The 27,166-nt window shown below is 42.1% G+C and overlaps 1 protein-coding gene across 2 annotated transcripts; it reads left to right on the top strand.

Moving 5' to 3' along the window:
- Positions 1–258: 258 nt before the first annotated feature.
- Positions 259–27,166, top strand: LAPTM4A (lysosomal protein transmembrane 4 alpha). Of its 2 annotated transcripts, XM_074991314.1 has the most exons (8): positions 259–465; positions 11,789–11,909; positions 15,142–15,218; positions 15,299–15,421; positions 16,620–16,715; positions 21,992–22,090; positions 23,154–23,222; positions 26,397–27,166. In XM_074991314.1, exons 1-8 carry the CDS (start codon positions 361–363, stop codon positions 26,469–26,471), a joined length of 765 nt encoding a protein of 254 aa, XP_074847415.1. In that variant the 5' UTR covers positions 259–360; the 3' UTR covers positions 26,472–27,166. The 2 variants fall into 2 exon arrangements, with proteins under 2 accessions (XP_074847415.1, XP_074847416.1); XM_074991315.1 differs by lacking the exon at positions 23,154–23,222 and having other exon boundaries at positions 260–465.

Here is a 27,166-nt window from a genome sequence, read left to right as displayed (position 1 = left end):
CTCCTCCTCTTGTCCAGGAGACCTCACCCCCTGTAGGTCTCCCCTTCCAGCCCAAATAGACCCTGCCCCCAAGCACCCCTCTCTACAGCTCGGAAGAAGGCTCAACTTTTTCCTGAAGCAGCTGTTCCCTATTGTAACGTATGTGTGCAGCGATTGGGGGAGCTGGCTGCCAATCGTCTGTTGCCATGGTGATGGCCCGGCCCTTCCCCGGCTTCGCCCGCCCTGCCCCTGTAACTTGCCGTTGATTGGCTAGAGGGGCGCTGACACGCCAGTGGGGTTTCGCTGGAGAGGGGCTAGAACTTATAGGTCTGGACGCCGAGCGAGAGTCCCGTGTGAGGAAGAGGCGCTGTTGCCACTGCTATGACGTTCAAGCGGAGCCGGGCCCGGGACCGCTTCTACAGCACCCGCTGTTGTGGCTGCTGTCATGTCCGTACCGGTACCATTATCCTCGGGACGTGGTATATGGTAAGAGGCTCCCTACTCAGCTGGGGGAGGGGAGGGGAGAGGAGAGGAGAGGAGGGGAGGGGCGGGGCGGGGCGGGTGCGTGGGTGGGTGTCCCGGCCTCACAGCCTTCTTGCGCATGAACGGTGGGTGGGGATGGGGGAGGAGGTGGTCCGCGGGTTCCTTATCACGCATGCGTCTGGAATTTGGCCGTTGGTGGGCTGTCTAGCCACCCTAGAGTAATAGGCAGTACAGCGCATGCGTGTCAAGCGGGCGTGTCGGTGTCCGGTGGTGTGGCGTATGTGCAGTGAGGGTGTCGTGTGTGTCGCTTCACTGTTAACCCCTTCGCGAAGCAGCGTGGGGTCTTCCCGGGATGTAGTAACTCTCTGTACGTGTAATACGTAAATTGTGAAACACCGCCTCGTGCCTGGGAGAGGCGTCCCATAAAGCGCAATGCTAATGCTTTATTTCCCTCAACATGCTCCTTCGCCACGATGCTTTCAGAGAACGTGACACTGGTGAGGTGGCTGGTGTGTCACTGTCACGCTGGTCAGGACATCATCTACTCCTGTCCAGTTGCTCTCCTGTTTTTACTTAGCTTGGGAGATTATGGCATAGGGGTTGTCTGTTTATTTAAATGTTTCAACAGTGCCCTAAGATAGTAGGGTAATGGTGTGCAGCTGGACAGAAAAGGCCCCCGACAAATGACTGGCAAATGCTGATGAAATCTAGGAGAGGAGGTGGAATCTGGATAGATGCCCACATGTTCCATTTGGTGTGGCAAACAGTTTCTGATGGTTTGGTCAGACAGGTAGGACCTTTGCTCTGGACAGGGGTGCAGTGGTGGGAGGCGAAGCAGTGTCTGAACAAATTGCCAGGAGTGTGGCTTGGAAAAAAAACTTACTTTCACGCTGAGTGAGCTGGGTAAAATTATGAAATAAGTACTTGTCTCCTGGGCGATGCAGCTTACATCATTTCACTAGCGCAGAGGGAAGCGGAAAGCAACAGTAGCCCAGAACTATTACCATGTCCTCTGGATCGTAGAGGCCAGGATGTAGTAGTCTCATTGCAGAACAGGGGAAGAGCAGATAAGGAAGTGAGTGGGAGTCAGCAATTGAGGGGAGAACTACTGTACATGAAGAGAAGTTTGAGGTATTATCAAATGTTGGTTTTGTAGAGAGAGAATGAGGAACTGAAAATACAAGTAGGGAAGCACAAGATACAGACAGCACAGCTAACATGGCAGTTTGTGTAAAAAATGCTTCCTGATGTACCTTTTTCTAGATTTCCTAGTGTCTTTTAATGTCTGCATTTTTTTAAGCAGGGGTGAGTTGGGGAAATGAGGGTCAGTGTGATTCCACAGTGTAGGCCCCAAGTGGAGTTTGAACCTTTATGTTCACAGCACTAGTGGCATTTAGCTAATGGGATAAAGTACTACTGCAGTCACTTATCCTCCACTCTGGGGGCTAGTCCATGTGCAACATGACAGTCTATAATTTTGCTAGGGGGCTTCACAGCTGTTTGCTGACAGCAAAGGAGTGTAGAGACCAATGACTGTTTGTTGGGTTCCAATCCAGATGCTGGAGAAAAATGTACTTTAGTGCAGGGGTTCTCAGTATGCACCTTATGAGGCCCGCACAGTATGTTAACAAAAACTTCTCTGCCTACCTGTGTAACAATTGTTTATTCTGCCTATAAAAGGCTGGGCCAACGTTAGGTGTGGCAGGCAGGGAAAATGCCTGCGGGCCTCCCGCAAACTACATTGCCTGAATTTCTGCTTCAATCTTGAGTGTGGGGCTCAGTGTCCTAGGCTTCCGTTCCATACACTGTGGCTTTGGCTTTCTCTCTTGGGATCCCACTGTGTCTAATACTGGCTCTGCTTTGTGGACTCCTGAAATCTGTTTGGGAACACCCCGGGAGCCCCTGACCTGAGAACCATTACTCTATTGCATTGGTTCTCAAACTTATTTGTTTGTGCCCCACTCTGTCTTTCGCAGTTTATACTTTGGGAACCTAAGCAGCAACTGTTACTCTCCAGCTGCCCATTTCTGAATGTGTGCATTAAGTTTTTGGGGCTTTATCTCCAAAGCTTCTCATACCCAGTCACTGCATACATTCCCCTTCTCCCTCCCACCCAAAAAAAAAAAAACTTTTGCTGTCATGATTATAATCTCTTCTGCTTTAATTACCATAGGAGGTCCCACTCTGCTTCCTGGGCCTCACCTCTTTTTTCCCTCTACTCCTCTCACTCAAATTTCCTTTCAGCTGGCAAAAAGCACATCCATGCTCTGAAGCTTGGAGGAGCTAGAGGACCTCAGTGAAACTGCTGTAAGAATTACTTGAAATACAGGCAAAACACTGGATTTTTCTTAATCTTGTCAAATTGCTGAACCATTTTATCTGGAAAATCTCCATATTTTCAATTGAAGGCAGATACCTGGCATGGAAAACTTAAGCCCAGTCTGTTGACTTGGTAAAGTTACAGGCAGTTGAGAGTTTTGTAAAGAAAAGTGTCTGATAGTCTTCTTGACAAGTGATGCTATTAGACCCAGCTGTCTGAATTGAACTGAAATGTGAGCTTTTCTTAATTTTTTGACCACCTTCTGACACTGTTTGCTCCATAAGGAGCAGGTGTGTCCAACGAAAGCTCATCACCTATAAATTTTGTTAGTCTTTCAAGTGTTACACGACTGCTGTTTTGTTAGAATACAGACTAACACGGCTACCTCTCTGTTGTTTATCAGGGATACCTGAGGAATCGCAATTGCTTGCATCTTTCAGTAGCTCTGATGCAAAACCCACTAAAATTGAATAATAAGTGAAAATATGATTAGAAAATATAGGTTTTTACTAAATTATTGAAGTTTAGAATAATCCTCTAGCTTGCCCTAAAATCTTTGTAGTTTCCGATAGAAGTGATTTATGAATACAAACACTTAATCAGTGCAACTCTTGCTTCTGTTACAAAAGTAGTAATAGAAAGTAATGAACACTTCCTTTTTTTAAAAAAAGTACTCATTCAAATTAAACACATCAGAACTAATAAAGTGGGCATTTTTTCTGAGACTATTAAAATTATTTTAGAAACTAATATCAGCTTCATTTTACTGTATACAATCTGATGTTGAAGTTACTTATGATACTAAACATAATCTGGAGTCTTCTCTGCGGTCCAGTAGATATCCAAAAAACTGTTCTATTAAAATAGCAGTTTAAGATCTGAGCTTGTATTCTTGTGTGCCACTTTTTTCTTTTGCTGCCTGTTTATGTAATTTATCAATTAACATAGCAAATTTATATGCAACTTACATAGCCATCAGCAAATCACACTACTTCTAATTTTTTCCTCTTTCTCTCTTCCCAGTGATTTCTTTTTCCTATAAAGGAAGACACTTTTAGGGAGTCTAGGGCCTAACCAGTATTGACATATGTCAGAAACAATGGTGGTGCCTAAAGTGGAAAATCTGTTAAACAGTGTTAAAATACTGAAAACATTTACTGTCTGAAGTTCTAAGATTCCCCATTTTCTTCATTAGGAATTGGGGGGGGGGGTGGGCCTTAGATCCCCAAAACTATTTAGGTTCCTAATTTACATTACAATCTGTGTAAGTTAAAAGACGAAATACCTGTAGAAAATCTGGGTCTGAACTCTCCCATCTACCACATGGATACTTAACTATGCCCGGGGTGCTTTCCTGGGACACTTTTCAGTAATGTGAGTTTCAGGATTACTAATGTTCATCATTTGTGTCAACTAGGAGGCTTTACTTTTCCTTGCCCTGAATGATGATAAGAAGTAACTTTAATGTGCCTTTCTTCCCACAGCCCACTGGGCATGTTGTTTGACTCTGGAAACAAGTATTGGGGTAGCAGGATCAGGTCAGAGTTCAGTATACAAATGAAAAGTAATATTATTGTTCCAGTGGGAGCAGCCACCTCCTTCTGACAACAAGCTGAGGCAATTCAGTCAGTGATGTAGTTACAGTAAATTCTGTCTTAATGGGCATTCAGTCATCCAGAATTCTCAAATAACCAGCATTTTGACATAAGTAAATTTGTTTTCCTTAAGTACAGTATACTGAAGTAAATACAGCAAATACTGTATGTTTACAGTGTACAATATTACTGTTGGTGAATAAAGTACTCTGCATACATTTTTGTTAATATCTAATCTTGTTTTTCTTTAGTATTATGCATTGCTAGGTATACCTCTCTATTATCCAGAATATTTGAATATCCAGTAACTTCCTGGTCCTGGGGCTGCCAGATATGAAAGAGCTCCCTATAATGCTAGGCTTTTAGGACTTGTTGGAGTCCTCCAATCCAACATCAAATTGTTTAGTTGAACCTTCAGAAGCCAAGATGTTTAACTGTGTTCAGTAATGTGGTGGATTTTTTTTTTTGTCCGAGCTAGAAGGAAATAACTGCCTTTTCTAATTTTACATGCAGGGAACTGGGGGAGTTCACCTGTAAAAGTGAAAGATAATTCTTCTCTTTATGAAAATAAGAAGCCCTCTCCCACCACCACTGTTGAACTTATCTGCTTGTGGAGTAAATCTGATGCTTTTGGGCCATGAAAATGAAGTACAGTACTTGCCTGCTTAGGTACCAGAAACATTGGCCAAGAGAGAGACTGTCTTCTCCCTTAATAAGTCAGCACTTGTCAAAGTACTCCACAGCCCTTTTGAGCATGAGGGAAAACAAGGGCTTTTCTTTGTGGCAGTACCTTCTGGTACTGTGTAATGGCACCCCCTCACTAGGGATCCCATGGCTGGGGCTGCCGGTGCGGCTCGGTGCTTGCAGCCCCAGCTGGAGGGCATAGGTCCCCAGCAGTCCTGCAGCAGGAACCTGGCTCCGTATGGTTCCTCTTCTACCAAAAAAAGCACTATGAGAAACTCTGTTTGTGGGAATTGCAGCATATTTTAGTAGCCTGTTAACCACTGGATTCAAAGTAGTGTGTGTGTGCTGTATGGTGGGTTGTTTTTTTTTTTAAAAGGTAATCTTTTTCTTGAGTTATGTGTAGTCTTTTAAGACTTGATATGCTGCATGTGTAGGTAGTAGAATGCCACTTTAATTAAAAACAAAACAAACCCTAAATGTGTTTGTTAAAATATTAGGTATTATGAAATTGATTTGATTTTATCTTAGTATAATGCACAGCTGAACACAAAACTGAGCTGCTTATTCCTTAGCAAGAATAATCTATAGGGTGGCTGCCTGCAGTGTTCTTTTGGCTCCCTTTCACATAGACCCTGTGTAAAAATTCCATTTAACCAGGCCTAAAATGTATACATTTCATGGCTGAACGTGCTTTGTACTTCAGACCGTGCTTGTGCTTAGTATTGGATACAGTGCCTCTGAAAAAAAATTCTGACCCTCCTGTTCTTATACCTTAGGGATCAGCAACCAAAATAGCAAGGAGAGCCATTTTTTGCAAATTCAGTTAAAAAACTCTCTAAAGGGCCATAATGCATGCAGTCCTTAATAAATATCATCACACCATGCATTTTGTAACCCTTATTTTAAGAACAGCGCACACAATGACTTGCAATGCAGTACATTTACTGCAGAATGTTCACAAACTTTAGATATTCTATTTTCTCACATTTTACTTGTGTTCATACCAACAACTTCCTTTCAGTCCTGAACTCACTTTAATAATTCCAGTTTTACTTCACATTTAATTTCAGTTTTCTTTATTAGAATGTGTATTGCCTTTCACGCAGGAATGCTGTAATCTTCCTTTTCATTTTCCAAATCAAGACTTCATTAGCAAAACAGTCCAAACACAGATACAGTATCATATCCCACAATGCACTGCTCATATTAAAAGGGGAGTTACCCAGTGTTTTGAGAAGACATTGTTTGCTATGTAGATATGAGTTGTTCGTTGTTGGGCTTTTAAACATTTACTGTTTATCGAAAATAATCAGTTATTTTTAATTTTGCTATTATAGCATTGGGACACACAGAAGTCCTTAAAGAGACGCATGCAGCTCCAGTGCTGCAGGTTGCAGACCCCTGTCATAGCTATTAGAATTCTGTCTTAACAGGAGTTACTGTCCTTTCACCTGAGGAGGGTAAAACTGCACTCGCTTGGAGTTATTAGCCTTTATTAAGCTTTCTATTGAGCACTGTGTCTCATTCCCTTGTCCCAACAGATGTAATTAACCTACTTTGATATTTTAGGCAACAAGAAAAAAGCGCAAGAAATCTAATTGAACTTTCTCCACTCAAAGTACAGAATAGAGTCATAAGGCTAGACAGACTTTTCATATTTACTTTTGTGATATGGGCGGGATGTGAATTTTTATCTATTGCAGAATCCATGTTACACGTCTCACTCACTGTCTGGACTGACACCTTGTGAGGAGTGGGCTTGTGTGTCTCAATGAACCTGAGATGATGCCATAGGGAGTCTTTTATACCCAGCAGGGTCACTCATGACAGCAAGGTGGATGGGGAGGTTCCAGAGGAATGATCCTAAAAGTCCGCAATGTCAGAACAGGTGGAAGATAGCAAGGGTAATGCTACAACAGCTGTGAAGGCAGATGAAGGCTGCAGTGGACAGGAGACTCCCAGTCGTTGTGGATCCCATGCCAATGGACCTGAGCCTTCTGTCCTGTCAAGAACCGTGGTGGCAGCTGCAGTGCAACGGTCCCTTCCCATGTTAGAAGTCATGCATAGGCATCTTCCTCTGTGTACCACTCTCCTAAACTTAAGCCATATGGCAATTTGCAAATGGCAACAGGACTAGAGCTGTGAAATCTGGAAGCTTTTAGTCATGGACCAGCACATAAGTGGTGGATGTATGTATCAGTAGTTCCATTTCTAGGACTGAGGTGGTAGAACTCAGTACCCTAAGCAGACTGAGCAGTCCTATTTAGGATCTGCTATACTCGCCCCACATGGGGATGAGGCTAGAAAAGGTGCTCTAAGCATAGACCATCTCAGCCCCCTGGCTGAATAACCACATCCAGTCAATGTGGTTGAAATAGAACAGTGAACTTTGAATATTTGGACTCTAACGGACAGCCCAGACAGTGAGCGACTTGAAAGATGCTTGGCAATTATCACCCTCAAGTTGCAATAATTCAACATTTGATATAGCTCCTTGGCACAAATGTGTAAACCAGAAAGACAGATAATAGATGATTGTGGAGGGTACACCTTTTTCAGGAAAGGAACCCCAAAGGAAGAAAAATGAAGTCATGGAGTAGGATTTGCCATCAAAAATGAACAGACCAAGATCCTATCTGAAGTCCCTGTCAGCATCAATGAGTGTGTCTTGGCTCTCCACTTGAAGCTTGCCAAAAAACAAGCACTGATGACCGTTGTCTATTATGCACCAATTCTAGATGCTGAAGATGACGTGAAGGAGAAGGTCTGCACCCATTTGGACACAGTCCTGAAAGACCATCCCAAAGAAGACAAGATTATCCTCTTGGGGAATTTCAGTGGTAGGGTCAGAAGAGAGATGGTCTTCTGGGAGACTGCCATTGGGAAGGAAGGAGTTGACAACAGCAACTCCAATGGAGTACTGCTCCTTACAAAATGTGCAGAATATGAGTTGGTCATCACAAACACCCTCTTTCCTCAGAAAAAGCAATTTAAGATCTCATGGCAACATCCTTGATCAAAGCACTGGCATCTCATAGACTGTCGTCAGCTGCACTCGGGATCAGCATAATGTCCTTCTCACATGTGCAATGACTAGTACTGATGACTGCAGGACCAATCACCACCTTATCGGCTCCACAATGGTGATTATATTGTTGCCAAATGGAGAATTCAAAGGAAACTGATCCAATGAAAGGTCAGTGTAGAAGGTTTGAAGGACCCCATCAGACTAAGTGACTTCCAGATGGCAACTTCCTTAGGAGTGCTAACAGTATACCCTGAAGATGTGAAAGAACACTGGTGTCAATTGGAAAAATACCATCATTGAAGCTTGTGGAGAAGCCATTGGCTACCAATCCAAGAAGCATCAGGACTGGTTTGAGAACAATGTGGAAACTGAATGCCTTACTGAGGCAAAAAAAGAGAGCCTTTATGGCCTGACAGAGCAACATCAAATACACAAGAGAGAACTGCATGCCAAGGCAGAAGTCCAACAGAAAACAAGGATTCTGAAAAACTAGTGGTGGACTGAGAAGGCACAGGAACGTCAGCATTTTGCACACGTTGACACAAGATTATTTTTTTTTTTCCAATGTTACCAAGGCTGTATATGGACAGAGAAACAAAGGAATCAGTCTCCTGGGATTTGAAGGATGGTACCCAACTCTTGAAAGACAATGAAGCCATAGCTTCTTGCTAGATGGAGCACTATAATGAGCTCTTCAACTGCCCCCCCCACCCCCACTGTGGCCCTAGAATCCTTTGACTCAAATCCCTCTGCAACCAACTAGGGATGATCTTGCAACACTTCCTACCCTGAGTGAGGTTCAAAGTGATGAAGTGCAAGAAGGCAACCGGACTAGATGGAATCCCTGCTGAAATTAGTGAAATGCCATTGTTCCTTTGAAATGTTAGGACTTATCTGACTGCTTGTCCCTGGTGAAGCTTTGTACGTTGGAATCGGGACTCTCCAAACGTACCTTGATCCTGCATTTTGTCAAAGCTTCTGAATTCTAATGTACTAGAAATGAGCTGCTTGCATGAGTACAGATCTACTATATACTTCCTTTTTCTGCTGCACCTTGAATTGTTAAATATCTGGCATAAAATAGCAGGTCATGACAACTGAGCTTTTAAGGAATTATTGTGAAGCTTTTTGAATATTGCTATCCTAAAGTTTTAACTGGATCTTAAACACTGGCAATGATTAGGTGCAGATCATGATATACTTGGCTAAAGTTATATAAACTTCTTTGTTTTTTGTTAAGGTGCTCTCATAACAGGAGAGTTAGTTTGCTAGCTATGTGGATTGCATACACCCTAACTGTAATTTTTTTTTAAATAGCCTCTCCATTTGAAGGGGCTAAGTTAGATGATGCTACTGACAGGGTTGGCAGTAGTCAGGAGATAAATTAGTTCAGAGATGTATGATGAGAGTAAAGAGTGGTGAAGATGAGACCGAGCACTAAGGACATGGTAGATGAGCTAAGATGTGTTGGAGTCTGTTTTGCAAATGGACAGACTGTCTGTCATGTGTGCTGCATGCTTAGGCTGAGTTGCTTTGGTAAGGCTTTTTTGGTGGGGCAAACATGCTTTTATCAAGCCTGATGCCACAAATGTTTTTTTTTTTGATAAGCACCAAGTTCAACGCTGAAAATGAAAGAATCAGTAGAATCAACAAAAAGCAGTGCTGAGACTGTATTCAATTAAAATACTTGGCATGTCTAGTAAGTTGGTCTGTTCTTCTTGGGTTTAATTTTGTTTTTAGTAGTTAAGGTTTCAACTGAAGTCATCGTTTTCCAGAAAACTTAAGTAAATGCATTTTAACTGTGTTGGGAAGTGGAAGACTGATATGAACAGCAGTGTTTCACATTAACAGGCAATTTCAGTTTCCTAATGAACTGGTCTGTTTACAGAAGAGTTCATAACTGTGTGTTAATCTGCTACCATTGCATCAGGCACTCCTTGAGCCTGACCAGTAAACAAGGCACAATCTGGTTTAAGTACTTCAGTATTTAGAAACTGTAAACCAATGCTTTCCTAGACCACCTTCATAAATATACATCCCAGTGGAGGCAGGTCTTTCTAAATGAGTAATAGGAAATGTCTTCAGGTTGAAGATGCTTTTGTCATTCTAGAATCATCTTTCAGGCTGGCTTTTTTTCCTAGTTTGCACTAGAGATGAGCATTCAAAATTATAATCTAACAGCATCTAATACTGTTGCATACTCTTACAAAACACCTTACTCTAGGCTAATCTGTAATGACAACTAGTTAGGTTTTTTCCCTTTCAGTTAAACAGCATTTATTTGAAACACAAAGGGCTTGTCTATACTGGTAAAGACGAGCAAAATTGATCTCTCTGCGGTTGGCAGTCAATGCCCGTACTACTTGCTATTGTAAGGAGTAAGAGAGGTTGACGGGAGAACCACTCCTGTTGACCTCCCTCAGTGAGGACAGACCTTACAGTCAGCTGCTCATATGTAATAATAATTGCTGTAGCTAGAATTGTGTGTCTGCAGTCGACTGTAAGGCCAAGCATAGACATAGCTTTAGGCTTGGTCTAAATAGTAGACCTATTTCAGGATGTATCAGTATGCTGAAATGGCTACTCGTCATCTTTAAAACGCATCCATTATTTCTAAATATTTTTCGAAATAATGGGTATGCTTTTTCTCTGCACTACTTGTTGCAGGGGGAGTAAGGGATGCTTTAAAATAGCATATTGTTTTGACTTTTTTGGTGCTGTTCAGATAGTGCCGAATGCCAAAATAGACGCAATTACACAGTTTGCGCAATGCGAATTTTAACTGTTTCTTAGTTTATTGTGCTATGCAGATGTAGCTTAAGATAGTAACTCTGAACCAGAACAGTGACTTTACAAGAGGTATTCAGTAAATTTCAGCAATAGTGTAAAGAAAGTATATGTTATGAAGCGAGCATCCATGGAGGTTGAACTCTGAAGGATTTATTTAGTCACTTCCACAAGATTCAGTGGTGTGACTTCTTTTCTTCCGCCAGCCCCGCTTTCAACTATTCATCCCATCTCTTATCCTCCTTCATGTTGGGTCTGAGCTAGTTCTCGTTGAAGGTAATAAAATTTTTCTGTTGAGTTGTATGGCAGGTGGATTGAAACAATAGTATATAACTCTTTCATCCCCACAGCCTCCCTGCATTAAAGTTACTATCTAGGATGTACAAATATTTGGGATGCTACACCGGTTGCATTTTAAGTGAATGGTTTGTAAAGTACTATTGTGCTATGTTTAATTGTAACTTTGTCAGATACATTAAGTAGACAGTGTTTTTACGAGATCTTAGTGTGTCATTGTACACCTTTATCCCTTTCCTGGTTTGTTCTCTTCTCCCGTCAGCTAGTGAGATGGATTACTGCTTCCTTGCTTTGTTTTCGCATTTGGTTCTGTTTCTCCCCCTCCCCCTGCCCACGGGTTTTTTTTTTTTTTTAAATTTGAAGTAGGAAGCTTTGGAGAATTAACGGTCTCCTCAAAACAAAGCTGCACTGTCTGAAGTTTAAGTGTCTCCCCTTAAACAAGAGTGTCTAGCTTAGCTTCTTTTGCTTATTTAAAAGTCACACCTTCAGTTGACTAGAGTAGGCCAAAGCTTACTCTGTGTACTTTTCTCTGAAAAAAATGAGACTTGTGAAGCACAGGCTAAATACTATATTGTAACTAAATAACTTGTAAGTAACTACAGTCTCTTTTCCCAGGTGGTGAACTTGTTGATGGGCATCTTGCTGACAGTAGAAGTGACCCATCCTAATACAGTGCCAACTGTTGACATACAGTATGAAGTAATTGGTAATTACTATGGTTCTGAGAAGATGTCTGGTAGGTGTCTCACTTCACATGTTCCCAGATTGTATTTAGTGGAAATTAGTGCAAGTGTGTGTTTTTCCACAGTTACGTCTTGCAATGCAATTTTGTAGTTCAGTATTTTAAATAAGGCTTATATATCAAATGTGTCATCGGGGTTATATACCTTCTGCTATGGATATTACAAAAAAAATCAATGTTATGAAAGTCAGATTTTTTTCATACTATGCTTTGGCTTCAGATTCTCAGTAAATATAGCAAATGCTTAAAAACAAATCTGCAGGGTGGATATTGCTGTTTTTCTTTACTACTTTGTAGGATGTCCAATACCTGTAGTCTCTTCAATTGAGCATTTACTATCCTTGTCTAAGTGTTTTTTACCTACCAGATTAAATTTGGAAACCAAACTGGCTCTCTTTGTTGATCTTTAATTTACCTTTTCCCTGAAATACCAGGATTGTCAAGGACTTTGTGTTGCCCCGTTTCAGAGGACATTTATAGCTTTTGTACATGATTCTGAGTAACTTCCATAAGAACAAAATGCACTGAAAATAGAAAATTTTATGGATTGGAATGCTAAGAACACTTAGGGCTTGTCTACACTACCACCCTCCTTTGAAGGAAGGATGGTAATTAGGATGTTGGGAGTTTACTAATGAAAGTTACACAGTTTGCAGACAGCAAGTGTATTGTCATGCAACGGTCTCCTTTTGCTTCATCTGGATTGTTGTTTGGGCCCCATCCCCCAACTAATGTTTTGAATATATGGCTTTAATTCAGATTTAAGCCTCTTCTGTTAAACAGCACTACCTTCTAAGCAGTATGGCGTTACACTCTATTAAAGTGCAACTTTGGTTCCATGGCCACAGATTGAATTAAGTGGTCAAGCAACTTTAACAGCTATAGATAGTTCATATGAAAATGTGGTGGAACTTGTCCTGTTTTTGCAGTTGTGGATTGGCTGAATTAAACAGAATTAAATTAACTGTTAGAATGATCTGGAAGGTACTATAATGCTAGCTGCATGTTACATTATCAGGCCTGATCTCCACTCTGATGCTCTGAGTGCAGAAAGCTTAAAAATACCTTGCTTCTAAGGTTCTGCTTTGGAAAAAATGAACAACCCGCCCCTCCCAAAAAAAAGAAGAAAACCCTTTGCAAAATCATGGATTCCCTGACCACCACCAAGTGAAAAAATTCCCTTTAAAACCCCAGAAGACACACTTGGATTTCCCCTTGTGGGATAACCCCAAGCTTCCCACCTCCCTTTAGGAGAGACGTGGAAACAAAGATTAAAAAATTAAACTGTAATCTGATAGTTGACCCTTTGGTCTAGGTGGGCCCACACACTCTGTCTGTCTGTCTCTGTCTCTCTGACACAGGAATTCAATCATTTCCTGAATGTACATTAACGAAACAAAAGATGAAAATACCAGCGACGTACATAATCATACTTAGCTGCTGGCTGTAATTGAAAGGAGCTAACAATCATCAAGCATAGATAATTACTTCCCTTGAATTCATCCTGGAAGTTAAGAGTACAGGAGAGAAATACATCAACTGCCCTAGAAAGTCCTGTGCCAAATCCAAACTCAAAATACTCTGTTGGTGTCTAACAGTGTGGCCAGGATGTTTACGGGATTAAGCCTGTTCAAGATCTATTGTCTTGGTCTGTGTCTTTCTGCTCCAGTCCAGAACAAAGATCCTCTCTCAACAGGCAATTGTTTTCATTGTAAAGATTTTTTTTTTTTTTTCTCCCCATTGGCTCACCTGGCTGCCCCCTACAGATAAACCTCTCCTTTCTGCGTTTAACCCTTTATAGGTATTCATTCATGACATACAGGCAGTCCCCAATTTATGACCATTCGTACTTATGACCAACTTCTAGCTCACTCCCCAAGCAGGGGGCTCCAGACACAGGCTTGGGGCTCCCTTCCTTCCCCCATGCCTCAACCCCCGCCAGGCGAGACCCAACCCCCATGTGACCCCAGGATCACTCCCCCCGCCCCCCACGGCTGGCTCCACAGGTACAGGGCTCCAACCTGCCTCCCACTCAGGCACCCTCCCCTGATGCATCCCTGTGCAACCCCTCCCCGCCTGGCTCAACGCCCCCATGCATGGGGCTCCAGCTCCCAGCCCCTGGTGGGGCTCCAACCCACCTCCACTCAACCACCCCACCCCGGTACAGCCCTGTTCAGCCCCTCCCTCCTGCAGCCCCAGCCCTCCCGCTGCCTGCACTTGGGGCTCTGGCTGTCAGCTGCTGGCGGTGTGTGCAGGGACTCTATCCCCTGGGCAACTCAGCCCACTCGCGTCCTGGTTCACCCCTGTTCAATTCTCCTTCTGCCCAGCTCAACGCCCCCCAACCCCAGCATGCATTGGGCTGTCAGCCACCAGCATGTGCAAGGCTCTAGCTGTCAGCCGTTGCAGATGCATGAGGCTCTACCCCCCTCAGCTAAGCCCTCCACCCCCGTTCACCCCATTCAACACCCCCCTCCCATCCACCACAGCCCCAGCTCATGCTCTCTGGCACACAGGGCTCTGGCTTCAACCTTCACCTGGGGCTCCCAGCCCCCGGCACTCAGGGTTCCAGCTCCAACACTCCTACCCACCACTTCTGCAGCCCTGGCTCCAACCCCCTGGCTGGGCTCAACTTCCTTCTGCTAGCATCCAACTCTCTGCAAGCCCCAGCTCAACTGCACTCTCCCACCACCCTTGCCGCCCTAACCACCCCAGGCTTAACCCCCTGCCCCTTCTCAGGCTCCAACCCAAGCCCTCCCTGATTTTATGTGAAATTCAAGGTACGCAAGGGATTACGGTATAAGGGTGTTTCCGACTTACGACCATATCGAGTTATGACCAGGTGTTCAGAAAGTAAACTGTTTGTAACTTGGGGACTACCTGTACATTTTTCTGGCAGCCATGGGCATGGCATAGGATCTGCATCACTGAACACATGAAGCTCAAAGGATTTTTGATGGTGACGTGCCCATCCTGTTGGTGGTGTACTGTATTTTGTTTTCTTTTCTCTAACCATTACTGCTGTTAGTTGATAGAGCTGCATGCAACTTCATTTGGTGAGTAGCTAGTGCGAAAACAATTGGGCAAACTGATTATGGAGGGGTGGCTAGTAGACGGGTAGCTCTTATGTGCTCAGATTGGAAATATTGAAATTTCCAAGTCTGTTGAACTCCACCAAGTTATTGCTGTAAGATGGTAGTAATGTAACTTTTTCCCCATTTTCTTTTAGAAAATGCTTGTGTTCTCTTTGCCATTTCACTCCTCCTGTTCACGATAAGTGCAATGATGGTGTATGGAGCAATTGCTGTAAGTATGTTCATTGCATTAAGTTCTAAACTTGGCTGCTGTGACTTAAATAATAACGAATTCTGTTTTATTTTCTTCAGCACAGAGTTGGCTGGCTCATTCCCTTCTTCTGTTACCAGCTCTTTAACTTCGTCCTGAGTTGCCTGGTAGCCATCAGTTCCCTTACTTATATGCCAAGGATCAAAGAGTATCTGGATCAGTTAGTAAGTGTCTAGTAAACTAGATTATGTGTGAAATGGTCTTGGATTTGATAAATGGGAGGGTAAGTGTGGTGCGGGTTTTGGTATGTTTGTTTAAATACGTGAGAGGGTTTATGACATTGCAGACAAACAGGAGCTGTCGCCTTCAAGCACTAAGTAGAGAGCTATGCTCGTGACACACTGGATTCGGTATAGAGATGTTAATGGTTTACTGGTTACAATTAACCAACAGGGATTGGAGCAGCCCCTCGCCTGTTGCAGACAACAGGTTGCTCTAGCCGTCTCAGGCCACTGCAGGTGGATGCGTTCCAGCTGGGTCGGAGCCATTCCTGTCTGCACTGGTTGGACTGGCTGCTCCAGCCCAACTGGGGATCAGGGCTGCCAACCTGAATGGAGCACCCCTTCCCTTCGCATTCTGGTTATCGAAGCTGCTCCATTCTGGGCTTGACGACCAGCCTCCCAGCTGTCCTCGTTAACTGCTTAAACCTGCCATTTAACTAGTTAACCAAATAAATGGGATTTTACATCCCTAATTTGATAGGTAGCATAGACTCAAATTATTTAAAAAGTATTAACTTCTTCAGGTCAGATCTATACAAGTGTTTTCTTACCTTGATAATATAGGTCCCAGGTCCCACCTTGGGAGTGGGGGAAAGAGGCAGCTCTGGCCTGGTGGCATTCTGGATCCAGAGAATTTGTTCAGTTTCCCTCTTACTTTGTACTTTCCAGAAATTCCTCCATGTGATTTGGCCTCTATTTGTAGGAGTTTGGGATAACACTTGCCAGCCTGGAACAAGTTTATTTTGACCTAGTTAGTATGAATTTGCAGTAGGGAGGGAGAATCTATACAGAAGATTTATCCTTCCTGAGTAGGATTTGTGGGGTCAGTAGCTGCTTTGAAGAAGGTCCATGGTGAATTGTGTGCCTGTTAGGTGGAGAAAAAGACTTGATGGCAGTTTGAAAATAAAAGATCTGTGTGCAACTGCTCCTTTCTTTGATGGTTCACCTGTTGCCTGTCAGTTCAGGGCTGAGGTAGAGCAAATATTATCCCTGGAAGAAGAGGGTGGGGTACTTGATTTTTTTCTCCCTAACTCTTTCATGAACAGAATACATGAAGGAGAGATTTGGGCCCCTCCATTGTGAACTAATCACAAATGTGATTTATAGCCTCAGATTTTCACTAACATGTTTCTTTATCTAGCCAGATTTCCCTTACAAGGATGATCTTCTTGCACTTGACTCAAGCTGTATTTTGTTCATTGTCCTGGTGTTTTTTGCCTTATTTATCATCTTAAAGGTAAACAAGATACTTTTAAATTACAAATGTTAAGTTTCAGAAGTTTGTGTATTGTAGTATCACTAATACATGATTGCAAACTTGATATTCATAACTTGAATTGAGCATCTTGAAAAAACATTGTGGGTTTATTTTAATTGGATTATTTCAGTTTCATATTTAGTTTAGTGAAATTGCTATCCATCTTCTTTACTATGCTTATTGGGAATAATTCTGTGGAAAGCTGGGGGGGCAAGGGAAGGCTCTTGAAAGTTTATTCTGATCTCCTTCTAAAGTATTTAAATTTTCATCATTAAGCAATAAAGCTCACAGGGAAATGGTATCATTACACACGGCACTTTATACACTAGCTTTGTTTTCCTGTTAGTGTAAAATTTTAAGTTTAAAAAGTGGAAGTTAATATTGTGTGTATCATTCTGAAAAAATAATTAATGGTTGATTAATCAAACTCTCTCATTTTTTCCCCTCTTTCCCCCCAAACACTGGTGCCCCTATATACAGGTGTGATCCATGTGAGTGGGGGAGATGCGGGATGTATTTTTTTTTTAAAGGTCCCAATGTATTTTAGAAAGATAAATTGTTTTAAGACTTTAGCGTATAAAAGGAATACTGCTCTGGTGGGTATGCCGAGAATTGAGGTGCCAGTTCATAGGCATGCGTGTTTCATGCCTGCTTTTTGTGATCAGATGACATAGCTCTCTTGCCTATTAATAGAAATACATACTTCTGTATGACCAGACACTGGCTAATCTAAGTGGAAGAGACAATAGGATGTGCATGAACTCACACCAGCTGTGTGGAGAGTTGCCTAAGTGTTTTTTGTTTTGTTTTTTAAATTGCACCCTTGTTCCAAAGCAAGGGCTGCAACCACTGCTTAAAATTGAGTTGTGTGGGAAAGGGGGTGAAACCAGAATGAACAAAATTCTCTGGGAGTAGTTTTCTGGAGAGGAGGGGAAAAAAAAAAGGAAAGAAATGGAAATAGCAAGTGCAGGATCTTTTTCTTCATGTAAGTTAGTGCCATCTGTGAAATTATACACAGTAGAAACTCAGTTACTAACACCATGGGAGTGGAGGCTTTTTATAACTTGAAGTGTCCGTACTGCTGAACAGAATTTTAGGATTGTTCTTTCAAAGCTGTATTAAATCAATATTCAGTTGTAAGCTTTTTGAAACTTTACTATATAGGAGAAATTCTACTTTTAACCATGAAACAAGCACAGAAGAATTTCCTTATTTTGTCAAAATTTTTTTTAAATTTTCCCTTCTTAAGAGTATTTTTCTTAACACAATACGGCTTCTGGTTTTGCTTTTTTTCGTCTCTGCTGCCTGACAACATACACTAAAGTGTGGCTCACTGGCCAGCTCATAAGTCTGAGGTTCTACTGTATTAAAATAACTTGCAAATGGCAAGCAAACTTTCTTTAAAGAACAAAAAATAGATACCAACAGCAGGGTCCCAAACACTTGGCATGTGTACATGCGTGTAAATCTCAGTAAACTTCAACAGGGTGTGTGTTAGTAGGCTGGTGGGCCATAACTTGAACTGTGTTTTGCCTTCAGACACCTGAATAGTGCACAAATAGCTACATAATGCACACATGGAGTAGTGTTTTTATGAGAGTGACTAATCTTAAATATATTACTATTTTTTTTTTTTTTTACCATGGTAGCACTTTGGGGCCCCAACCATAGATCACTCCACCAGACACTACTAACGTCAAACAAAATGACAGTCCTTGCTCCAAGGTGCTTACAATACAACTTTAATTTCTTTAAAAATGCATATGAAGCCTAACTTAATTTTATTCTGTATAGTGATTGGTCTGTGCATTGGCACTAAAAGGTCATTAGGATTCCTGGAGATGAGTATGAACATTATTGGGAGCCTAGAAGCAACTCCCAATTCAGGACCCTAACAAAACTTGAGTTTCAGGTCTGTCCCTCTTAATTTTGGAGTATTGTAGCTGCTCTGGGATGGGGGAAGTGGTAGCTTCCTGTTTAAGACACCTGTTTTCTCTGCCTCATTCACCCATTTGGCCTACTCCCTAGGACTCTGGTCCATTGCAGAATAATTTCTTCTCCCTGGTCTCTCTCAACCCCCTATCTGGTGCTTAACTCCTCCTGCTCTCAGGCTGCATCTACGCTATGAGATAAATTTAAATTTAAGGCAGTTAGTTCAATATTAGCATGTGGCTGTCTTCATTGTAAATACCATTAGCTTGCTTTAGGGAGCAGTAATATTGATAGATCATTGTCAGAACCAGCTGGGTGTAGTATCAAGTTTGAATAAAGGCCAGTGTGGAAGGGCCACGCCTTAAAATTGAATTTATTAGCCTCCAGGTGTGTTCCGTATGTAACAAGCAGTGCCCCTCAGTGCTTCACTCTGTCCATTGCTCTCCAGGGCTACGTCTACACGTGCACCCAACTTCGAAATAGCTTATTTCGATGTTGCGACATCGAAATAGACTATTTCGATGAATAACGTCTACACGTCCTCCAGGGCTGGCAACGTCGATGTTCAACTTCGACGTTGCTCAGCCCAACATCGAAATAGGCACAGCGAGGGAACGTCTACACGCCAAAGTAGCACACATCGAAATAAGGGAGCCAGGCACAGCTGCAGACAGGGTCACGGGGCGGACTCAACAGCAAGTCGCTCCCTTAAAGGGCCCCTCCCAGACACACTTTCATTAAACAGTGCAAGATACACAGAGCCAACAACTAGTTGCAGACCCTGTATATGCAGCACGGACCCCCAGCTGCAGCAGCAGCAGCCAGAAGCCCTGGGCTAAGGGCTGCTGCCCACGGTGACCACAGAGCCCCGCAAGGGCTGGAGAGAGAGTATCTCTCAACCCCCCCAGCTGATGGCCGCCATGGAGGACCCCGCTATTTCGATGTTGCGGGACGCGGATCGTCTACACGTCCCTACTTCGATGTTGAACGTCGAAGTAGGGCGCTATTCCCATCCCCTCATGGGGTTAGCGACTTCGACGTCTCGCCGCCTAACGTCGACTTCAACTTCGAAATAGCACCCAACACGTGTAGACGTGACGGGCGCTATTTCGAAGTTACTGCCGCTACTTCGAAGTAGCGCGCACGTGTAGACGCAGCTCAGGTGTGCAGGAATTAGGTAATGGGAAGACTGGGAATTTCAAATCAGGACCAGGAAGCTTGTGGCTGTGGGCTCATGTTTGTATGAGAGCTTGAAATGTCTCTTTGCTATTAGCGCAGTGAGAGCATTTACCATTACGAAGAACCCCAGCATGAGTTTGTGGTTCTGTCTCTATGCTATGTATTTTTTTTTTTCTTCTGCGCTGCCTGGTATCAGCTGCTGTGCCACCACATCTCATGGCAACAAGGCTTTTATGAGGGTTATACTTGCATAAGAGGAACAAACTTCTTCTCAGTGGTTTACATTTGTGTACAAACCCCCGCCAGGCACCATGCAGTCGGGATCTTTCGTGCACTCAGTCACATCACATGGGTAGCCCCCGGCCCAATAAAAGGATGTGCCTGCCCTTGGGTGCTGACCATGCTGCCAGGCAGTACCATGTCCCAGCTTGTGTGCAGTTATGGCTCCAAGGGTGTGAAGGAATTTTGGGGGGCTTGTAGCTGCTAGTGGGGGAGTTTTTCCAGCACCTAAGAGATTCATGGGGGGGCACTATTTCAGCTGGTGCCCCCCCCACTAATCTCCCATGCCCCTAGCAAGGGCTTGCTGCCTCTGAGAGTATGTCCCACTGGTGGCTAAGATATTTGCAAGGGATGGGGAACCACTTAAACTACGTTAACATTTCAACTAGCTCTGCAGCCGCAGGCCAGTGTCGCCCGCCCCCCACAAAAAATATTTTCAAGGGCTTGCTGTCCATTGTGGACACCTGCTGGTTTCCTATTTCTATTAGGAAACATTAGGAAAAAGATTTTATAACTGTCTTCATGAAACAATGGTTGGAGGGCCAGTTGAGATTCCTGTTTCCGTTATAAGTTCAGTGTATGAGATTTCACTGCCATCCCCAGTGTTGGCAATGTCTGTGTAGTGAAGAGGGAAGACCACGATCTTTTCTATCCTCTTTCTTAACGTTGAGAATACAGTCTGTCCCCGTGTTACTTTCAGGGATGGGATGCAATCATGGGAGCAGGAAGAGTCAGTGGATGGCCAGTTGAGAACACAGCCAGTGTGCAGAAGTCTTATAGAGCACCAGAAAACCAACGATCCTTCCCTCAGCAACTTTTTTTCCAAAAACTTTTCTTATCTTTTTTCTTTCAGCTTTTCATGGTCCCTGTGTTTTTTGGGGATCAGATGCAATGATGGGAGGGGGGACAGTCAGTGGATGGCCAGTTGAGAATTCACTTACAGAATCAAAATTTCTCTAAACTTTTTTGCTGTTCCTGTGGATGTCCTTCCTTCCTTTCATTGGGGAAGAATGGCCATTTGCTTAGCAGGGAGGAGAATGAGGAAAACGCAATGTGGGAAAATGTCAGAGACCAGCGAGCATACCCAGAATGCTATGGGGATGAGGTAACAGTGGGATAGGTTCCCACAATGCACTACTGCAACAGTCGATGGTTGCCAGTTGAGCGTGGCAGCAGTAAGTTGACTTTGAGGAGCACATGGGGAGGTGAGGATAGTCAAAATCAAATTTGTAGATTCTAGAGTTCTAAAATGTATATTAATAAATTCGATTTTATCTCTTAGTGTAGATGCAGCTTCAGTCCCAAGCCATTTATCTGTTCCTTCATCTCCCAGCATTCTAGGATGCCAGGATTTGCTACATTGTCATCTCTGCTCCCTCACATCACATGGCTTGGAGGAGAGGGGGAGGTGACATCAATCAGTTCCTCCAAATCTCTTCAGGATTTGGATACTCTCTCTCAGGGGTCAGGGACTCTAACAAGGACTTCACCAATAATTCCTTCCTTCTCTCTTGCTTTTCTATGCAGACCATTACCAAGTTGGTATGCTAGTAACGAGGCAAAGGGGACTAAAACTGTTTTTATGACATGGAGATGGTTGTTCTCTAGAGATGTGCAATGTACATGTAGAGCATATGCTGAAATTAACTTTTTGGTAATATTCTGAAGACCATGATTTTGGTGTATATGGGGGAGACATTTTGTGTACACAGCAAACTAGTTAAATACCTTGGGCCAAATTCTCTGCTTAGACAACTATGATGACATCAGTAGGATTGTACCTGGTTGTATCAGATGCAAATTTGGCACATCGTTTGGCTTTAAAGCAAATCTATTTATTAACATTTAACTATCTTATCTCTTAGGCCTATCTGATTAACTGTGTATGGAACTGCTATAAATACATCAGCAACAGAAACTTGCCTGAGATAGCAGTGTACCCTGCATTTGAAGCTCCTCCACAGGTAAAGTCTCTTCCTTAGACAAATTGCCATAGTTATTTTTAAAATTGATTAATGTCTGTGTGTACTTCTAAAATTAAACATAAAAAGGACCATCAAGTATACTTAATTCACACAAATCACAGCAATTTAAAAATTCTCTTTTAATTGCACTGTTAAATAGAATAAGTTCAGATTTATTAAGTTTTGACTACACTTTCACATATATTGATTTTTAATGGCAACACAGAATACAGAGTGTACAGTGCTCAATTTGTAACAAACATATTTGCACTGTAAAAATAAGTGGTTTTCAGTTCATCTCATAGAAGTGCAGTGATGCTATGTCTTTATTTTGAAAGGGCAATGTAAATGTAGCTTTTTTTTTTTTTTTTTCTTTTTTTGTTTATGTAACACACAAAATAATGTAAAACTTTAGGGTCTACAAATCCATTGAGTGGCTGAAGGAGGAATCAGTACAAGAATTGTTTGCTTTTACATTTATGGGAAATAACACTGCTTGCTGCTTATTTACCATATCACCAGAAAGTAATACAGTAAACTCTCGAGTTATGCCACGTCACTCTGCCAAGTTCACCACGTGGCGAACGGACAGCGTATTGGACACTGTGGTACTAAACATTCATATGCTCCTTCACGCTTCAGCTGCCATTCTAGAGGATGCCATTCTAGAGGACGTGCTTCCCCCCCCCCCCCCCACACATTAATTAAATTTGTTCCTGAACTCCTTACAGAAGAATTGCACTTCTTCTCCTTTACCTGCATTCTTCTACCTACTTCGTTATTGCAGTGTCAGATGACCCAGCTTATCTTGGTTTAAGAACACTTTTTTGACAAAAGACAAAGGTCCCAAAGTGAGATATCTAAAGATAGGAACAGCACTCAATCACAAGTTAGACTCTGAAGTGCCTTCCAAAATCTGAGTGGGGACCAAGTGGGGAACATGCTTCTGGAATTGTTAAAACCACAACACTCTGACGTAGAAACTACAGAATCTGAACCAGCCAAAAGGAAAATCACCCTGCTGGTGTCATCTGACTCTGATTATGAAATTGTCCATCCACAGTGCTTTGGATTGTTACCAAGCAGAGCCTTTCATCAGCATGGCTGCACAACCACCATTCTAGAGGACAAGGTATGAATGGAGATGTGCCAGATATGCTAAAGCTTCACATAAATATCTTGTGGCACTGGCTGTAACAGTGACATGCAAATGCCTTGTCTCGCTTTCAGATGACTCTAAGCAAGAAGTGGGCAGTATTTTTTTTTTCTGCAAATGTAAATAAGTTTCTTGTACAATTGCTCAAATAATAGGACAGAGTGAACTTGTGGGCACTAAAGTTTTATGGTGTCTTATTTTTGTACAAAATTTTAAACTTGGAAGTTCTGGGCACCATATTTCAAGAAAGATGAAGAGAAATTGGAGAAGCTCCAAAGAAGAGCAACAAGAATGTTTAAAGGTCTAGCGAACATGAGCTATGAGGGAAGACTGAAAGAACTGGGCTTCTTTAGCTTAGAAAAGAGAACACTTAGAGGGGACGTGATAGTGGTTTTCAAGTACCTCAAAGAGGGTTTTAAGGAGGAGGGAGAAAAGTTGTTCTGCTTGGCCTCTGAGGCTAGGATAAGGAGCAATGGGCTTAAACTGCAGCAAGGGAAGTTTAGGTTAGAAATTAGGAAAAACTTCCCAACTGTCAGGGTGGTTAAACACTGGAATAAATTACCTGGGTAGGTGGTGGAATCTCTGTCACTGGAGATATGAGGCGGTTAGACAGACACCTACTGGGGATGGTCTAGATGGCTTTTGCTCCTGCCAAGAGGGCAGGGAACTGGACTTTATGACCTCTTGAGGTCCCTTCCAATTCTAGTGTTCTATGATTCTGTGAAGTTCAACTTTTCTGGCAGACATTGTACTGCAGTATTTACATTAGGTGAATTGAAAAATGGGGAGAGAGATATCTCAGTGGTTTGAGCACTAGCCTGCTTAAACCCAGGGTTATGAGCTCAATCCTTGAAGAGGCCATTTAGAGAAAAATCTGTCAGGGATGGTGCTTGGTCCTGTCAAGAGAGCAGGGGACTGGACTCAATGACCTCCCAAGGCTCTGTCCAGCTCTGAGATGTGTATTTCCATATTTTTTTAAATGCAAATATTTATAATCCAGAAATCTGAAGTGAGCACTGCAAACAATTTGTGTGGTAATTGAAATCAAAATCATAGAACAATAGAGCTAAAAGAGACCTAAAAAAGCCATCCAGTCCAGCCCCCTGCTCTAAGCAGGACCAAACCCATCAGACCAGCCCAGACCAGCCAGGGCTTTGTCGAGGCGAGACTTAAACACCTCCAGGGTTTTTAAAATAAATGGTTTTCTGTGTAACAGCGTGATCAATCATGATTAATTTTTTTAATCATTGGACAGCCCAAGTAATAATCTTACCTCTCATGAAGACCAGATTATGTCTACAGCTGCATTTGCTGCTGCTGCTAGCTGAGCCTCCAAGGATTGCACATGAAAGAAATGAATTATATAAGGGGGAATGGAGTAGAAGATGAATAAATGTATTTATTAAACAGTTTCCGTTACAAAGTAACAAGGGGAATACCTTTTTAGTGTTTAAACTTGACAAAACTATTTAACATTGAGGCAGGCAGTACATATTGCATAAATGCTGCAGTGCTTGCTTAGAGAATAATATAGAAGGCTCTGCAAATGTTATTCCTGAGTATGGAAAAATGTTTTTGGGACCCTAACTTCCCACTTTTGTGAGGCTGCTGGACAATACATTATAGGTCAGGTGTCAATCAGGAGAGGTCAGATACTTAGATTTCTGTTTTAAAAAAAAAAAAAATTGTGTGAATCTGCCTTAACTGCTCAGGTAAAACCAAGACCACTGTTGAATGGCAGCAACTTCAGGACTTCCAGAAGACCTGCAGCACCTGATCTCTTTGAAAAACATGTCAATAGTGCAACAGTTTTCTTCTGCTTATTCCTGGCCATATGATCAGGTTTTTATCCCCTGACCACTTAACTATATTCTATTTGATCCTAATCTTTTGGATTAGTAGACATGGGACTTCATACCTCTCGGAGCCAGGCGTGACAGCTGTCTGATCAGACCACTCTCCATGTCTCTTGCTTTCAGTAGGTACTATTAGAAACAAACTGAGTAATAGGCATTAACTAGGGAAAACTGAGCATCTCTTCCCTGCATTCAGAGGATGCTGGAGTTGGGAGGAGAAAAACACTCTTCTACACTTACCTGATTATCTATCCATCATTTGCATGTCAGGGTATTCTCCATTACTGTTCTTTTATAAACCCCATCACTATAGTACCGACATATCTCCATGAAACCCCTGTGGAAGTGTTGTGATTGTATCTAGTAAAGAAATTTAGAATTATTGCAAGCAGTAGACAAAATTACTTCACGTTATAGCTGTAGTTACAGTGGGTACCATATGACTCAGCCATATGTAGTTTCAGTGATTTCCCAGACTTAATTCCATGCAATTAAATTAAAAAGTATCCAGATGCAAACCTCAGTCATCACCATTTGGTTATCAAAATACTTGTTTTTTGGACGACCTATGAGAGCTCTGTGGCATCTGTTCTTGCAGTTCAGGAATCACTAACTCATACACTTAGTAACAGTCCATTAGCTTTGTAAGACTGGACGTCACTAGTGATAAAAGTGGAAAAGACAGTGGCATGAAATTTATGCGTGCCTAGGGAGTGATATGAACTGAATTCACAAAATTAGATGTACTTCTAGAGTCTAAGTGCAGTAGTTTGATAGATAAATCCAGTATTTTTAAAGCAAAGAATGAAGATCAGCAACACCAAGCTATTTGGGTTGTTTTCTTTTGTCCTTCTGATAATTCTTCACATCAAAACAACTCAGAAAATCCTCCCAAATCCTACCTACTCTGTTTTCTAGCAGAAACAAAACTGAGTCAGCACACTTTTAATTGGAAAATCCTCTGCCAATATATTTTTTTAACAAAAAATATCCTTTCAATAAACAAGACTTTTTAAATTAAAATTCTAGTTTTTCACATTACTTAGGGGAAAATGGTAGGCAAAATTTGTTTCCCAACTAGTTCCTTTGCTGTTTGGTAGGCAAGGATAGACATGGAATAGAGACAATGCCTGAGATTTAGATTCAGCAGAAGAATAAGCTGCTTTTGCTGTGTTGGTATTGTTTGCTGTGAGTTTCACTCTAAAATCTGCCCACAATGGAGAATCAAGTTGATATGGCCTGTTCTAAAAGAATCTGTCTAATTAACTTCACTGTTTGTTTTTATTTTATCTAGTATGTCCTGCCAACTTATGAAATGGCAGTGAAGATGCCAGAGAAGGAACCCCCGCCTCCTTACATTCCTGCCTGAAGCAACTGTGTTTGCGTTATTAACATCTGTACCAACTTCTTGGGTTTTCTTTTTAATCTTGCAAAACTGCTTTAAAATATTCAGGGCTTTAGGAGCAAACCTTTCTGATGAAAGATGTTTGATATAACTCCTACTAAGCAAAACACATCTGGGAGTGATTTTTCTTTACTGTTTACTTTATTTTTTTTCTTCTCTGTAATGATCTTAAACATGTTTATTGCTTTAGCATCCTGTACTATAAACATGAACTATTTAACTCATGTTCTAGTGACATCGACTGAACAACTCACATGAGTAAAATATCCACAAGTATACATGTCTGCTGGGTCAGGCCCTTAATTTGTAGAGAAATTTTTGTAAAATAGTTCATAAAGACAATCTGATCTACCTGCAAAATGACAGTATGCCTTTCTTTAACTTTCTGGGGGGATGAAGTTTGGAGGGAGGGTTGAATATATTTTTTACTTTGCACTTTTCTCATACATTATCTTACTTTACTGTTTTTGTTATCTATTGCCTTGAAATGTTTTCAGGAAGAGTGAAGTTGACACTAACGTTTGAAGTCTTGTAACATGCTGTGACAGCGAGAAGTGCACACAAATTACTTAAATGTGGAGATGATGGTTGCATGCTTCTAATGTGTATTTTCTCTGTATTTGTGATAAATGATACTTTAATAAATCTTTTAAGAAATG

Source organism: Carettochelys insculpta, chromosome 3, assembly GCF_033958435.1.
Source record: "Carettochelys insculpta isolate YL-2023 chromosome 3, ASM3395843v1, whole genome shotgun sequence".
NCBI classification, from domain to species: domain Eukaryota; kingdom Metazoa; phylum Chordata; order Testudines; family Carettochelyidae; genus Carettochelys; species Carettochelys insculpta.
The sequence above is the reverse complement of the archived record's forward strand: the minus strand, read 5'-3'. Positions and strand labels throughout refer to the sequence as shown.

Bases quoted from the DNA above. Each gene is read 5' to 3' on its own strand.
- LAPTM4A (XM_074991314.1), top strand. From the start codon at position 361: ATGACGTTCAAGCGGAGCCGGGCCCGGGACCGCTTCTACAGCACCCGC. The intron at 15,422-16,619 runs GTAAGTGTCTAG...TTCTTTATCTAG, and splicing joins AAGAGTATCTGGATCAGTTA to CCAGATTTCCCTTACAAGGA. The intron at 23,223-26,396 runs GTATGAATGGAG...TATTTTATCTAG, and splicing joins CCACCATTCTAGAGGACAAG to TATGTCCTGCCAACTTATGA.